This window comes from Salvelinus namaycush, chromosome 3 (genome assembly GCF_016432855.1).
Source record: "Salvelinus namaycush isolate Seneca chromosome 3, SaNama_1.0, whole genome shotgun sequence".
Taxonomy (NCBI): domain Eukaryota; kingdom Metazoa; phylum Chordata; class Actinopteri; order Salmoniformes; family Salmonidae; genus Salvelinus; species Salvelinus namaycush.
The window spans coordinates 82,043,319-82,058,512 of NC_052309.1; the positions used below are offsets into that span (position 1 = coordinate 82,043,319).

A 15,194-nucleotide genomic window follows, 5' to 3' on the forward strand; every position below is an offset into this window, starting at 1 on the left:
ATCACCCTTCTTCTGGTTTGAAGGACATGTCAAGGACATCCATAGTACACCAAGGTCTTACTCTGTTACATATCTGCATCTCAAATGACAATCTATTCCCTATGTAGTGCACTACTTTTGACCAGAGCCCTGCACTGCATAGGCAATAGTGTGCCATTTGAGATGCAGACAACAGTTGTTTTCAGCCTCGTTCACCTGCTGCATCTTCTTTTTGTGAGAGTTGGTGTGTCAGGGAGAAAGGGATGATTGCCTACAGCTCCTTGGCTACAGATTTGAATTCCCTACAGTATGAAGGACTGATATTCAGACAACCAGAGAAAGGAGAGAAGGGGGAGCAAGATAGAAAGGAAATAAGATATAGGGAGATATTGTGTGTGTCTGTCTGCATGTCTGATCCAGTCCTTTAAACAGGGACTGTTGCTTCTTGTTCTTCTCACCACTGAACCTCATTTCCTGGTGGGGGACACATTCACATTACCATTCCACAACATTTACATGATGTCATATAATAAAAATGATCCTGTCTGTCCTGGGTCGTGTTCATTAGGACATAACGGAAACCATTATAAAACGTTTCTTATTGGACATTTCCAGGTAATCCCTGTTTCAGCTGATTTTCTTGTGTTTGGTGCAAAATGAACACGACCCTGACTTCATTCCTGAGACTAAAGTATGTATTTGCTGAATTTTAAATTCATCCCATCAATGCCTCAATTTCCCAAGGCTTACTTCCTCTACTCTCAAAGACATCATCACTCAGTTCAGTTTTTCATCCTCCCAGTCTACTTATCATGCAAAGGTTGGTAGATGAATACACATTGATGTCAGTAATGGATGGATTTTTGTCTGGATTATTCAACTATTTCAAGGAGGTTATTACTGCACCAGCTCTGTCTCTGTCTCTCCTGTTTCTTTCTCCCTGCTAAATGAGCTAAATGTATCCTCCGGGCGAAAGCACCTGTCACCTGACGAGGTCTAATGGCTTTAATAGGGAAAGGAGTAAATCATTCATAACCGTTAAAAGCCTCGCTTTCCCCCTTCAAACAATGTGATTCTCTATATGATTGGCAGCTCTGGCCGATCAGTATCATGCAATGCTCGCTCACTCAACTTACCCAAACATCAGAGCTCCACCTAGTGGCTGCTGTGGGAATGACCGTTCATTAAGCTTCACTCCTAAGATCACTGATATCTACATAGATAAGGTGTTGCTGAAATACAACGTCCTCATCATGGGTGTCCCTACATCTTAGACTTGGAGAACAGTTGATTATGTTCTCTCTCTCTCTAAAATGACATGCCCATCTTTTTCTCCCTCAGATCTTTGACAGCGAGCCCAAAGGGGAGGAGGAGATAGAGGTGTGCTTAGTGGATATCGCCTACGACGAGATCCCAGAGCGCTACTACAAGGAGTCTGAGGTGAGGAGGTCAAAGGTTAGAAGTCAAGGGTTAGGAATCCCAAGTCACTGTTTCAGCAGCAGTGGACTTCGACAGTCACAATTCTCCATCGTTTTCCAGTACAAGTGTGTACTTGTACACTCACCGGCATGGATTTAAAACCATATGATTGGTCTAAGCATTGGCTGGCGTGAGTTTCCACCATTGTTAAACCCATGTTAGAAAGTGTGGAAGTGTACTTTTTTGGAAGGAGTGGGGGGGTGAACTCTGGGTGCTAGAAACCTGGTCATTTCACAAAGTCATAAAAAGTGTAAGAGGGTGATAACATAATATCTAAGTGAATACGGTCTTAGAAAAACTGCACTATCTAGAACCTAAAAGGGTTCTTTGGCTGACCCCATAGGAGAACCCTTTGAAGAACCCTTTTTTGGTTCCAGGTTGAACACTTCTACCTGGAACCAAAAAGGGTTCTACCTAGAACCAAAAAGGGTTATTTTATGGGGACAGCCGAAGAACCCGTTTGGAACCCTTTTTTCTAAGACTGTATACAAATCCCCTATACAAATCTCATATCTCATTTGCTCATTTCTCCTCTCAGCCCTGAGGGTCAGCTAGCTGCTAGTTTCATCAGAGAGAGAGACCTCTAGCTGGTCATATCTCCCCTCTCAGCCCTGAGGGTCAGCTAGCTGCTAGTTTCATCAGAGAGAGAGAGACCTCTAGCTGGTCATATCTCCCCTCTCAGCCCTGAGGGTCAGCTAGCTGCTAGTTTCATCAGAGAGAGAGACCTCTAGCTGGTCGTATCTCCCCTCTCAGCCCTGAGGGTCAGCTAGCTGCTAGTTTCATCAGAGAGAGAGAGACCTCTAGCTGGTCATATCTCCCCTCTCAGCCCTGAGGGTCAGCTAGCTGCTAGTTTCATCAGAGAGAGAGGCCTCTAGCTGGTAATATCTCCCCTCTCAGCCCTGAGGGTCAGCTAGCTGCTAGTTTCATCAGAGAGAGAGACCTCTAGCTGGTCATATCTCCCCTCTCAGCCCTGAGGGTCAGCTAGCTGCTAGTTTCATCAGAGAGAGAGGCCTCTAGCTGGTCATATCTCCCCTCTCAGCCCTGAGGGTCAGCTAGCTGCTAGTTTCATCAGAGAGAGAGACCTCTAGCTGGTCATATCTCCCCTCTCAGCCCTGAGGGTCAGCTAGCTGCTAGTTTCATCAGAGAGAGAGACCTCTAGCTGGTCATATCTCCCCTCTCAGCCCTGAGGGTCAGCTAGCTGCTGGTTTCATCAGAGAGAGATACCTCTAGCTGGTCATGGCTGCCATTAACCATGTTCACCGCTGTATCCCTGCTCTCCTTCACGTTCCATTCTTCGCTCTTCACAAGCCTCAGGGAGGGTTGATGTAGGGGTGGATGGAGGGAAGGGGGTGGAGGGATGGAGGAATACATGGTGTTATCTTCCTCAAACAGCCTCTTACAGCTTCTCACTCCTCTGATCACCAACTGGCTATCTGCCTCTCCATACATGTGTGTGTGTGTATGTAGTTGACGTCTTGGGTTGACGTCAGGGTTGACGTCACTTCCTCTTGAATTTGCAGACGTGTTGCTGTGCGTTTTGTTGCTGTGCGTTTTGTTGCCAACCTTACTTTGCTAGCTGACAACTTTACGTTTTTTTCTTTTAACTTTTTTATTACCGTTTATATTTTTAGTTTTTCCATCTCAACTTTTTTCCCTCATTCAAATTTTTCACTCCGGATGCTTTATCTGGACATGGTTCGTCAGTACTTTCAACAGCCGAAGCTAAGTAGTAACATTAACATGATGTCTTTTAATTGCAGTCGCTGTACTCATAATATACAGGAGAACGATCGCCTTACGGCGAGGATAGCTGTGCTACAAGCCCTTCAAGCTGCATACTGGATCCTATTCCAACTAAACTACTGAAAGAGCTGCTTCCTGTGCTTGGCCCTCCTATGTTGAACATAATAAACGGCTCTCTATCCACCGGATGTGTACCAAACTCACTAAAAGTGGCAGTAATAAAGCCTCTCTTGAAAAAGCCAAACCTTGACCCGGAAAATATAAAAAACTATCGGCCTATATCGAATCTTCCATTCCTCTCAAAAATTTTAGAAAAAGCTGTTGCACAGCAACTCACTGCCTTCCTGAAGACAAACAATGTATACGAAATGCTTCAGTCTGGTTTTAGACCCCATCATAGCACTGAGACTGCACTTGTGAAGGTGGTAAATTACCTTTTAATGGCGTCAGACCGAGGCTCTGCATCTGTCCTCGTGCTACTAGACGGATTTACAGAAACCTGGGAATTTTGGGAAAGTTGCTGGAATTTTGCAACCCAAATTCACATTATACCAGAACAATGATATCCAGTTGAAGTCGGAAGTTTACATACACCTTAGCCAAATACATTTAAACTCAGTTTTTCACAATTGCTGACATTTAATCCTAATAAAAATTCCCTGTCTTAGGTAAGTTAGGATCATCAATTTATTTTAAGAATGTGAAATGTAAGAATAATAGTGGAGTGATTTATTTCAGATTTGATTTATTTCATCACATTCACAGTGGGTCTTTAGTTTACATACACTCAATTAGTATTTGGTAGCATTGCCTTTAAATTGTTTAACTTGGGTCAAATGTTTCAGGTAGCCTTCCACAAGCTTCCCACAATAAGTTGGGTGAATTATGGCCCATTCCTCCAGACAGAGCTGGTGTAACTGAGTCAGGTTTGTAGGCCTCCTTGCCCGCACACGCTTTTTCAGTTCTGCTCACAAATTTTCTATTGGATTGAGGTCAGGGCTTTGTGATGGCCACTCCAATACCTTGACTTTGTTGTCCTTGAGCCATTTTGCCACAACTTTGGAAGTATACTTGGGGTCATTGTCCATTTGGAAGACCCATTTGCGACCAAGCTTTAACTTCCTGACTGATGTCTTGAGATGTTGCTTCAATATATCCACATCATTTTCCTTTCTCATGATGACATCTATTTTGTGAAGTGCATCAGTCCCTCCTGCAGCAAAGCACCCTCACAACATGATGCTGCCACTGCCATGCTTCACGGTTTGGATGGTGTTCTTCGGCTTGCAAGCCTCCCCCTTTTTCCTCCAAACATAACGATGGTCATTATGGCCAAACAGTTCTATTTTTGTTTCATCAGACCAGAGGACATTTCTCCAAAAAGTACAATCTTTGTACCCATGTGCAGTTGCAAACCGTAGTTTGGCTTTTTTATGGTGGTTTTAGAGCAGTGGCTTCTTCCTTGCTGAGCGGCCTTTCAGGTTATGTCGATATAGGACTTGTTGTACTGTGTATATAGATACTTTTGTACCTGTTTCCTCCAGCATCTTCACAAGGTCCTTTGCTGTTGTTCTGGGATTGATTTGCACTTTTGGCACCAAAGTACGTTCATCTCTAGGAGACAGAACGCGTCTCCTTCCTGAGCGGTATGACGGCTGCGTGGTCCCATTGTGTTTATACTTGCGTACTATTGTTTGTACAGATGAACGTGGTACCTTCAGGCATTTGGAAATTGCTCCCAAGGATGAACCAGACTTGTGGAGGTCTACAACTTTTTTCTGAGGTCTTTGCTGATTTCTTTTGATTTTCCCATGATGTCAAGCAAAGAGGCACTGAGTTTGAAGGTAGGCCTTTAAATACATTCACAGGTACACCCCCAATTGACTCAAATTATGTCAATTAGCCTATCAGAAGCTTCTAAAGCCATGACATCATTTTCTGGAATTTTCCAAGCTGTTTAAAGGCACAGTCAACTTAGTGTTCATAAACTTCTGACCCACTGGAATTGTGATACAGTGAATTATAAGTGAAATAATCTGTCTGTAAACAATTGTTGGAAAAATGAATTGTGTCATGCACAAAGTAGATGTCCTAACCGACTTGCTAAAACTATAGATTGTTAACAAGAAATTTGTGGAGTGGTTGAAAAACGAGTTTTAATGACTCCAACCTAAGTGTATGTAAACTTCCGACTTCAACTGTATAACTTGGTAATGTGCTCAAAGCACAGAAGTTTTTCCTGCCCATATAAAAAAAATACTCTCGGTTCTAGGTTGTGGCTAGACGGTATGCAGTTACTGACGAAAGTGACGCATAAATCAAAATCTACATTTGTTGGTGGTTTGGGGTAGAATTGTAGCATTTCAACTAACCCTAAACCTAACCATTGTCCTAACCTTAACCTAATGCTCCTAACCTGCTAGGTTAATTATCCTACCCTGCTGTGTAAATTCTCCTAACCTGCTAGGTTATTATCCTATCCTGCTCCATAAATTCTCCTAACCTGCTAGGTTAATTGTCCTATCCTGCTCCGTAAGTTCTCCTAACATATCTGGATTAATTATTGTATCCTGCTGCGTAAGTTCTCCTAACCTGCTAGGTTAATTATCATATCCTGCTGCGTAAGTTGTCCTAACCTGCTAGGTTAATTATCGTATCCTGCTGCGTAAGTTCTCCTAACCTGCTAGGTTAATTATCGTATCCTGCTGCGTAAGTTCTCCTAACCTGCTAGGTTAATTGTCCTATCCTGCTGCGTAAGTTCTCCTAACCTGCTAGGTTAATTATCGTATCCTGCTGCGTAAGTTCTCCTAACCTGCTAGGTTAATTATCGTATCCTGCTGCGTAAGTTCTCCTAACCTGCTAGGTTAATTATCGTATCCTGCTGCGTAAGTTCTCCTAACCTGCTAGGTTAATTGTCCTATCCTGCTGCGTAAGTTCTCCTAACCTGCTAGGTTAATTATCGTATCCTGCTGCGTAAGTTCTCCTAACCTGCTAGGTTAATTATCGTATCCTGCTGCGTAAGTTCTCCTAACCTGCTAGGTTAATTATCGTATCCTGCTGCGTAAGTTCTCCTAACCTGCTAGGTTATTATCCTATCCTGTCCGTAAGTTCTCCTAACCTGCTAGGTTATTATCCTATCCTGTCCGTAAGTTCTCCTAACCTGCTAGGTTATTATCCTACCCTGCTCCATAAGTTATCCTAACCTGCTAGGTTAATTATCCTACCCTGCTCCATAAGTTATCCTAACCTGCTAGGTTAATTATCGTATCCTGCTGTATATGTTCTCCTAACCTGCTAGGTTACTATCCTGCTCCGTAAGTTCTCCTAACCTGCTAGGTTAATTAACATATCCTGCTGCGTAAATTCTCCTAAACTGCTACATTAAGTCAATTCTGTTCGTAACTGTATACCATCTAGTCCTTACTTGTCACGCCCTGACCTTAGTTATCTATGTTTTCTGTATTATTTTGGTTAGGTCAGGGTGTGACGAGGGTGGGTATGCTTGTTTTGTATTGTCTAGGGTTTTTTGTATGTCTCGGGGTTTTGGTAAATCTAGGTATATGTAAGTCTATGGTGACCTGAATTGGTTCCCAATCAGAGGCAGCTGTTTATCATTGTATCTGATTGGGGATCATATTTAGGTTGCCATTTTCCCTTTTGGTTTTGTGGGTTCTTGTCTATGTGTAGTTGCCTGTTCAGCACTCATTTGTACAGCGTCTCGGTTTGTTAGTTTTGTTCAGTGTTCTTTCTTATAATAAAGAATTTGACTCAACCTAACCAAACTTTATAACGCGTCTCATCTGCAATCACGTAAAGTGCCTCCAGGTTTCTCCTCCTGTGCACAGCGTGTGTGTGTGTGTGTGTGTGTGTGTGTGTGTGTGTGTGTGTGTGTGTGTGTGTGTGTGTGTGTGTGTGTGTGTGTGTGTGTGTGTGTGTGTGTGTGTGTGTGTGTGTGTGTGTGTGTGTGTGTGTGTGTGTGTGCGATGCATCCCTTCTCACCATCCCAACACTGAGACACCTGACCTTGCTAATGAGCATTACAGTATAATGAGTCCCCAGGGAAGTGTGATTAATTCATGCGTAATGGGTACTGTTTGTAACGAGAAACCCCCCCAGCGGGCTGCTCCAGGCTGGGCTCTCCATAAGACTTGTACCCTCCTGGTACCGACCATCCATTCTGCTGGACTGCTGGACAAAGAAAACATGGTTCATTCATACTTGTCAGGATGTTTACTGCAAAACTCATTGTGTCAGGAATGAAATTGCATTCCTGTATAGAGACATAACAATGAGGTGAGACAGTGGCACTATGCTCATGAGCTATGTGAAAGTTATATTCTTCAATGTCACTATGTCAAAAGAAGTCCAACATTGGATGTACCAATCCGGGACTGTAGCTTTAATACTGTTCATACTGTGTTTCCATGGTTCCCTGTAGGACTTGCGGTACTTTAAATCAGAGAAGACAGACCGGGGTGTTCTGCAGGAGGGCTGGATCGACAACCAGGAACCCATCATGTGCTCCTACAAACTGGTGACAGTCAAGTTCGAGGTGTGGGGTCTTCAGACACGGGTGGAGCAGTTTGTACACAAGGTCAGTCCAGTTATGTCCACCCACCATTTCTGTATTCACACACACACACACACACACACACACACACACACACACACACACACACACACACACACACACACACACACACACACACACACACACACACACACACACACACACACATCCATTTCCTCTCCCTTCAATTCAATTTAGCCCCCTCCACCCCTACCTAAAGCCCTGTTCCCCCTCTGAGCTGTCCCTCTCCTTGCTTGAGGGTCTCTTTCCCTAACATCACACACACACACACCATTACTCATACAGGGACACACATGGCTAACATTAACTGGTGGAGGAGTGGAAGAAAGACAGAGAACAACTCTTAAAGTTCATCCTCTCTGACTCACTAAGTCTTCTAACCTCCTTTCCTCTCTGACTCACCTGTCCTCTCACTAAGTCTTCTAACTTCCTTTCCTCTCTGACTCACCTGTCCTCTCACTAAGTCTTCTAGCTTCCTTTCCTCTCTGACTCACTAAGTCTTCTAACCTCCTTTCCTCTCTGACTCACATGTCCTCTCACTAAGTCTTCTAGCTTCCTTTCCTCTGACTCACCTGTCCTCTCACTAAGTCTTCTAGCTTCCTTTCCTCTCTGACTCACCTGTCCTCTCACTAAGTCTTCTAACTTCCTTTCCTCTGACTCACCTGTCCTCTCACTAAGTCTTCTAACTTCCTTTCCTCTGACCTACCTGTCCTCTCACTAAGTCTTCTAGCTTCCTTCCCTCTCTGACTCACCTGTCCTCTCACTAAGTCTTCTAACCTCCTTTCCTGTCCACCCTTCTTTCTTTCTTGCTCTCTCTTTCTCTCTCTCTCTCTCTCTCCCTCCCTCCCTCCCTTTCTTTCTTTCTCACTCTCCCTCTTTACCTTCCTTATCCTTCTCTCTCCATCCTCAGGTTATCCGTGACGTCCTGCTCCTAGGACACAGACAAGCCTTTGCCTGGGTGGATGAGTGGATTGGTGAGTTTGCGTCTTGTCTCTGTCCCAGTTAGTTCACATGTACGCTCAGATGTGAGCTAGCTTGTTTATACTGTGTGTATATATATTATTATTATTACATTTCAAAATATATATATTTCATAGTATTGTATTTTATTGAGTAAGGAGATGGAGAGGGAGGGAGATGCAGACTAGTGCTGGGGCCAGGATTCTTACCCACACACTGAGGGGTGGCGTGTATGTGCTGCAGTGGCCCAGTTACCTGCTAGACCAGCCTCTGGCACATAACTACTATCTACTTCTATGTGACCATGATCTTCGCTCTGCCTAATGTAGGACCTAGGCCACGGCACCAAGCACTGCTACTATCTATTATCTGTATATTTGAGTTTGTGTTCATTTGTCTGTTTCCTGAAAGCTATCTCAAAATATCAGTAACTCATCTATACAAGCATTGATTTGTGTTAATAACCATTATTTTGTATGATGTTTTTAGTCTGAGAATGTATTGTCTAAACGTGTCTTCACTGTTTCATTGATTTGCTTCACTGTTTCAACATGAGCAAAAGGCTTATAACATGGATCTGTGTGGCCAGGATGGTCAAACACAAGGTACACTGCAACAAGACTTGAGTTCAATACTACAGTATTTAAAATACCTTAAGCATTTGCTTTAACCTGCCTGGAGGGCCAGGTGGGCGGGGTTTGTATTTCCAATACTTTTTTATTGGTTCCAATGAAACAGGCAAGCTCAATCAACCACAGCTTCAGTATTTCAAATCATTTCTAACGGTATTTGAATACACATCTGACTGAAACTACACTTCTCACCCTGCTGTTACATTTGTTAGCAGCCTTTTTTTAGGAAAAAAGACAATTGATAGGCCAGACCACTCTTTCGTACATTTAGAATTATGTACTTAACTCTGTACGTTTTTTAAAAAAGCTGACGCATCACGATTGTCATGGAGAAGGAACATAAACATTCTTAATAATAACAATAATGATTCAATGTATTTATAAATGTTCTTTTTAATCCCAGGCCCCAGTCCCCGTCAATGTAAATATGAATTTGTTCTTAACTGGCTTGCCTAGTTAAATAAAGGTTTATAAAAAAAAATTATAAAGCCCATTTCTCACAACCAATATGCTTTCTCGCTGACCTTCATCAGAGAAGCTCCCACTTGAGATGTATCCACTGCAAGAGAAGGATTCAGAGAGTCTGCACACAGATACAGAGAGCACTTGACTCAGTGCTGTATGGGTCATAGGATGAGAGAACGTGAGAGCATGGCGAGAGTCAGTAACTATTTTATTTGGGACTTACAGAGCCTGGCTTTAAAGATAGAGGAACATTTAAGACCACACGAGCCTGCTCTTTATCCCTATTCACATACAACATGAACCAGTATACAGTACATAATTAGCACAGTAGATACACTATAGCCTTAGGTCAATCTAGATTGCATTGTTCCCCTTCCTCCAAGAGCTGTGGGAGATTCAGTGAAAGTGGCTGTATCACTGGAGGCCACTGAGGGGAGGATGGCTCATAATAATGGCTGGAATGGAGTGAATGGAATGGCATCAAACACATTTGATACAATACCACCAAATCTGCTCCAGTCATTACCACGAGCCTGTCCTCCCCAATTAAGGTGGCACCAACCTCTTGTGGGCTGTATATCATCTGGGTCATATTAATTTAGCACCAAACGGAAGAAAATCAACTGAATCAGAGGGACTACCTGTGCAATAAGAAAAACATGTTTTTATTTTCTGTTGCAAAACGTTGTGTGCCCTAAATGAAGACGTCCCTGCTGTACAGCAGTGGTCCTTCCCTCCATCCTTGCATTGTGGTCTTCCACAGCCTACATTACTAAGGCTTGTCTAATAATATTCCTGAGAGCGTGTATCTTATACCATAAACCACCACTATATCAAACCACCCTGTGTCCACCCACTAATGCGCTGCTCCACTTCACATTAAAGGCAGTCAAAAAACATGATTTTCTTTCTTTTATATTTATTTCCACACTACACTACAAAACATGGTTCCAAAAGGGTTCTTCAGTTGTCCCCATAGGAGAACCCTTTTTGGTTCCAGGTACAACCAGTTTTGGTTCTAGATAGAACCCTTTTTGTTTACATGTAGAACCCTCTGTAGAAAGGCTTCTACTTGGAACCAAAAGAGTTTTACCTGCAACCAAAAAGTGTTCATCAAAGGGTTCTCCTATGCAGACAGCCGAAGAACCCTGTAAGGCTTTAGATTGCAACTTTTTTCTAAGAGTGTATGAGGTTGGAATAATACTGTTAAATTGTGAACATTATGATAATTCCCTTTTAGTGTAAGAGCTATCTAAAATGTCAGCCTGTTTTGATGGGATGGAGTTGTGGCCTGCCTGGTTAAATCACTAGGTGGTAAATTAATTCATAGACTGATAAGAAAGAGAGTTCCAAACCTCTCTGCTAGTTTTCAGTTCTCCCAACTCAGACCAATCCCAGACAGTCCTAGAAAAATTCTTGCTTGAGAAATTGTTCTTTGCTAAGATAAATTTTTATTTCTATTTTACCATTTAAATTTAAATCAATCACAGTAAGGTACTTAATCGTTACCCCAAAATGATTTGATATTGAGATAAAAATGGCTGCATTGGACCTTTAACATATATCCATACCTGCCCATGACTTACTCTATATCACCAAGGGGCTGGTTTCCCAGAGCCAGGTGAAGTCTTTGATTTAAATCATTCTCAATTGAAAGTGCATTTTATTCCAGGACGATACTTAATTCACTATAGAAACTGGCTCTCAGGGGAAGGAAACAGTTTAGGGAACAGAAAAACCTTGTTTGAACGGGTTTCTAACTTTATCATGCTGGTCAGAAAACTGGAGCAGAACAAAAAAAATGGTGGTTCTGTTCGGAAACAAAACAATTGGAAAATTGCCGGCCCTGTTTGTTGGTTTTTACTCTCATTGCACAGTCACTTCCCTGTAACATAGCTCTGCAATGGAAAGGCAGCACTCTACATGTAGAATCAGACAATACTGGGCAGTTTCACCTGAATTTAATGTTGTTCTGGCTACTTTGACCATGTTATCACTGCTTTTTGGCCCATCAAGCGTTTGTCACTAATGGTTAACTACCCGCAGACTACGCTAACTTCCCCAGCTCTTTATGGTTGTGACCACCTGACCTCTTGCCGACCCTTCCCACAAGGCCTTGCTCCTCCTGCACCAAGTACCCCAGCTAGCTAACAGGTGGCGTGGTGGTGGTCTGGAACATCTCCACAGATATAACTTGGGATGATGTGCAGGAGTACGAGAAACACATGCATGAGAAAAACAACATTAGAGTTGGCCATGTCCAACAAGCACAGCATACCACATCATAAACTCACCTGCCACCCACCGCCATCACTGGACGTGGTAGAGAGCCTTGAGACAGCCAGCCGTATGTCTTCACTCTTCCTTCACTGTTTCTCTGTCTGCTGGTGACTCATCTCCCTCTTCCTCTCTGACTCATTTCATGTCATCCATTCAAACACACTCAAACGTTCATGCATTGTCATTGACTGCATCAAACTTAATGCTTTGTTTGTCCTACCGGAACAGCACAGAACACGTGTACGGACCCAAACACACACACACACACACACACATACACAAGCGCACAAGCACACACACACACCAAAGCACACACACACACACACACACAGGTGAGCAAGTCACTGTTAGCATTTCACTGTTAGTCTACACATGTTGTTTACAAAGCATGTGATGAATTTGATTTGACACACACACACACGCACACACGCACGCACGCACGCACGCACGCACGCACGCACGCACGCACGCACGCACGCACGCACACACACACACACACACACACACACACACACACACACACACACACACACACACACACACACACACACACACACACACACACACACACACAAGCACAGACACACACACACAAACACAGACACTTGTGAGCAAGGATGATGACTGTGTTACTGTATCTCCTTTGGAACACACACGACTGATGATGAATTCAGATTTGTGTTCAGAGCAAGGAACATCTTTTCATGTATTGCTTGTATTCATCTCCAAGAGCCTTTGAAATGTAAGCTCTTTTAAATCCAACAGGTGAAGGCAGATACGTATTTACTGTATAATGTAATTGTGTTATTACACTACAATGCTAAGACATACAGTAGATGTCATGGGGTTGAATATATATCCCTCTCTCTCCCCTCCTGAAGAAATGACCATGGACGAGGTGAGAGAGTACGAGCGGGCCACCCAGGAGGCCACCAACCGTAAGATCGGACCCTTCCCCCCATCCATCTCCATCACCGAGACCCCCCTGGCCTCAGTGGCCCGCAACGGGCCCTCCAGCGCCCCCTCCACCCCCCTCTCCACGGAGCCTCCAGAGTACCTCTCCGTGCCCAAGGACCGACCCAGGAAGAAGTCAGCCCCAGAGACCTTGACCCTCCCCGACCCCAATCGCAGGGACTCAGGCTTCAGGCTGGCTAGCATCTTCTCCTGGGGCTCAACCCCTAGCCCCCAGCCTGAATGAGAGGGGGACCCATAGGTGTGGTATACACCTATCTACATTCAGGGGGTGGCTATGTACATCCATTTTGTCCCCTAGACAACTTATGTAAAAGGGAGTGTTGTTCACAGACCTCCTGTAACTTGGTGGTGTGGTAAACGCCTCTCCACAGACAGTTGCTGGTATCACCCTGAAGCCAACCACTGTCACCAACTAACTGTGTCTTGGTCTGCCTTTGCAGAGAGATAGTCAGTCTGATCACCAGGCAACACTTGGAGAGGAGTCTCAAGGCACACACCAAATACATGTACGCGCAAACACACACTCACAAACATACACACACACACACACACACCACACACACACACTGAGTGTCTTTTAAAAACCTCTTGAACCTCTCCATTGGTCCCATCAAAACACAGCAACCAGCACCATCTACCAGCCAGAAAGCTCATGTGGAGGTCAATTATAGTCTGATTTAATTTAGTTCACATTCCTCTGAATACTTTGTGCTTCTCTTCAGTGTCTCAGTCCTCTTTCATCTCAGTTGATACTGTATCTCAGGGTTTGTTACCTAGATACACAGAGATCTGATAAATAGACTCTTGAATCAGCACACTCAATCTTTATGCATATGGATATAAATGTGTGGGATGATCAAACTCATTTCCTCCTTCTTTCTCATTGCAGTCAAGCCCTCTTATTGGTTGGAAATTGACGCCATGTAATTAAAGATGTAACTATGTGTTGGTTGTTATTCTTGGTTTGTTGTAGATCGCTGTGAACAGTTAGAGTAAAACGGTGGATTTCAGGAGAGTGTTATTTTATCCTGTGTTTTGTTTTGTAAATATGTATATTTAAGAGTTATCTATTGTAAAAATGCTGAATTCATTGATGTCTTTCAATGCTATGGAATTGCTGTAATCTCTGTATTGGAGAGAGAAAAAGAGGTCTGTGTAGAGCTCTAAAGTGGAGGCGTTCTCTTTCTGAATTCTGTTGGTATAGTTTTGTTGACCATGGTGTCCTTTAAGACATATATAAATGCATGGTTTGAATATCCAGCCTCTGCTTGTCTTTTAAACTGGGGAGAAAATGTACTTTTGAAATGGCAGTCTTCTATACGGTATGGGGCTTTTCCTTTGTTTGTTACAGACTACGGCAGGACAAAACATGTCTGATCAATGTTGTGATTTGGCTTTTAGGGATGATTTAAGTCATGAATTTGCAATCATGTTGTTGTTGTGTTTTATATCAAATCAATAAAATAAATATTGCTCAAACATCTGGTGTCATTCATATAAACGAAATGACAATAAATGGGGGAATTGTGATATCTGTAGTTAATCCGTTTTTTGTTGAGTTTATTAAACTGAAATGACAAATGGGTTAGGTTAGTAGGGTCTGGCCCACTAGTCTGCAATTTGTCACTTGCAGTCAATGGATGTTATTGTACGTTAGGGTAGGCTCCTTGCTATAGCTTTTTTACAACCAAACCTACGTTGTTTCTGTAAATAGCATGTTGTGGAAGGGTCCAGACACTTTTTTTGTGTGATTTCACTTGATTTTGAGAAACTTACCCCCAACCAATTTCCTCATCCTCGTTGTGCAGTATGGGGGCTCTGAAAACAACATGAACAAAGGCGCCAAAAACACTTCTAGAAATGCAAAAGTCTTTGCATGTTGTACACATTAAATTGTGTTATTTCTAACTTCCGCAATGTTATATTCCATTTTGTTGAGACTCGAGTGATACCTCTCCGTCCGTTCTACATGTAACTGTCAAACTAAAAGAAACACGAGTAAATGAGGAATACAAAGTATATTGAAAGCAGGTGCTACCACACAGGAAGTTCCATACACTTGTAGAATCTATGCCAAGGCGCAGTGAAGC

The 15,194-nt window shown here is 43.1% G+C and overlaps 1 protein-coding gene across 1 annotated transcript in view; it reads left to right on the forward strand.

Annotated features, from left to right (window-relative positions):
* Nucleotides 1-13,327, forward strand: part of LOC120040914 (cytoplasmic phosphatidylinositol transfer protein 1-like) — a gene marked incomplete at its 5' end in the record, with an annotated part of 33,140 nt that extends 19,813 nt beyond the window's left edge. Inside the window, 4 exons of the mRNA XM_038985903.1 lie at nt 1,321-1,419; nt 7,640-7,795; nt 8,703-8,766; nt 13,011-13,327. Of these exons, the coding sequence (XP_038841831.1) occupies nt 1,321-1,419; nt 7,640-7,795; nt 8,703-8,766; nt 13,011-13,327 (636 nt within the window). The remainder of the gene's footprint in view (nt 1-1,320; nt 1,420-7,639; nt 7,796-8,702; nt 8,767-13,010) is intronic.
* Between the last annotated feature and the right edge of the window lie 1,867 nt (nt 13,328-15,194).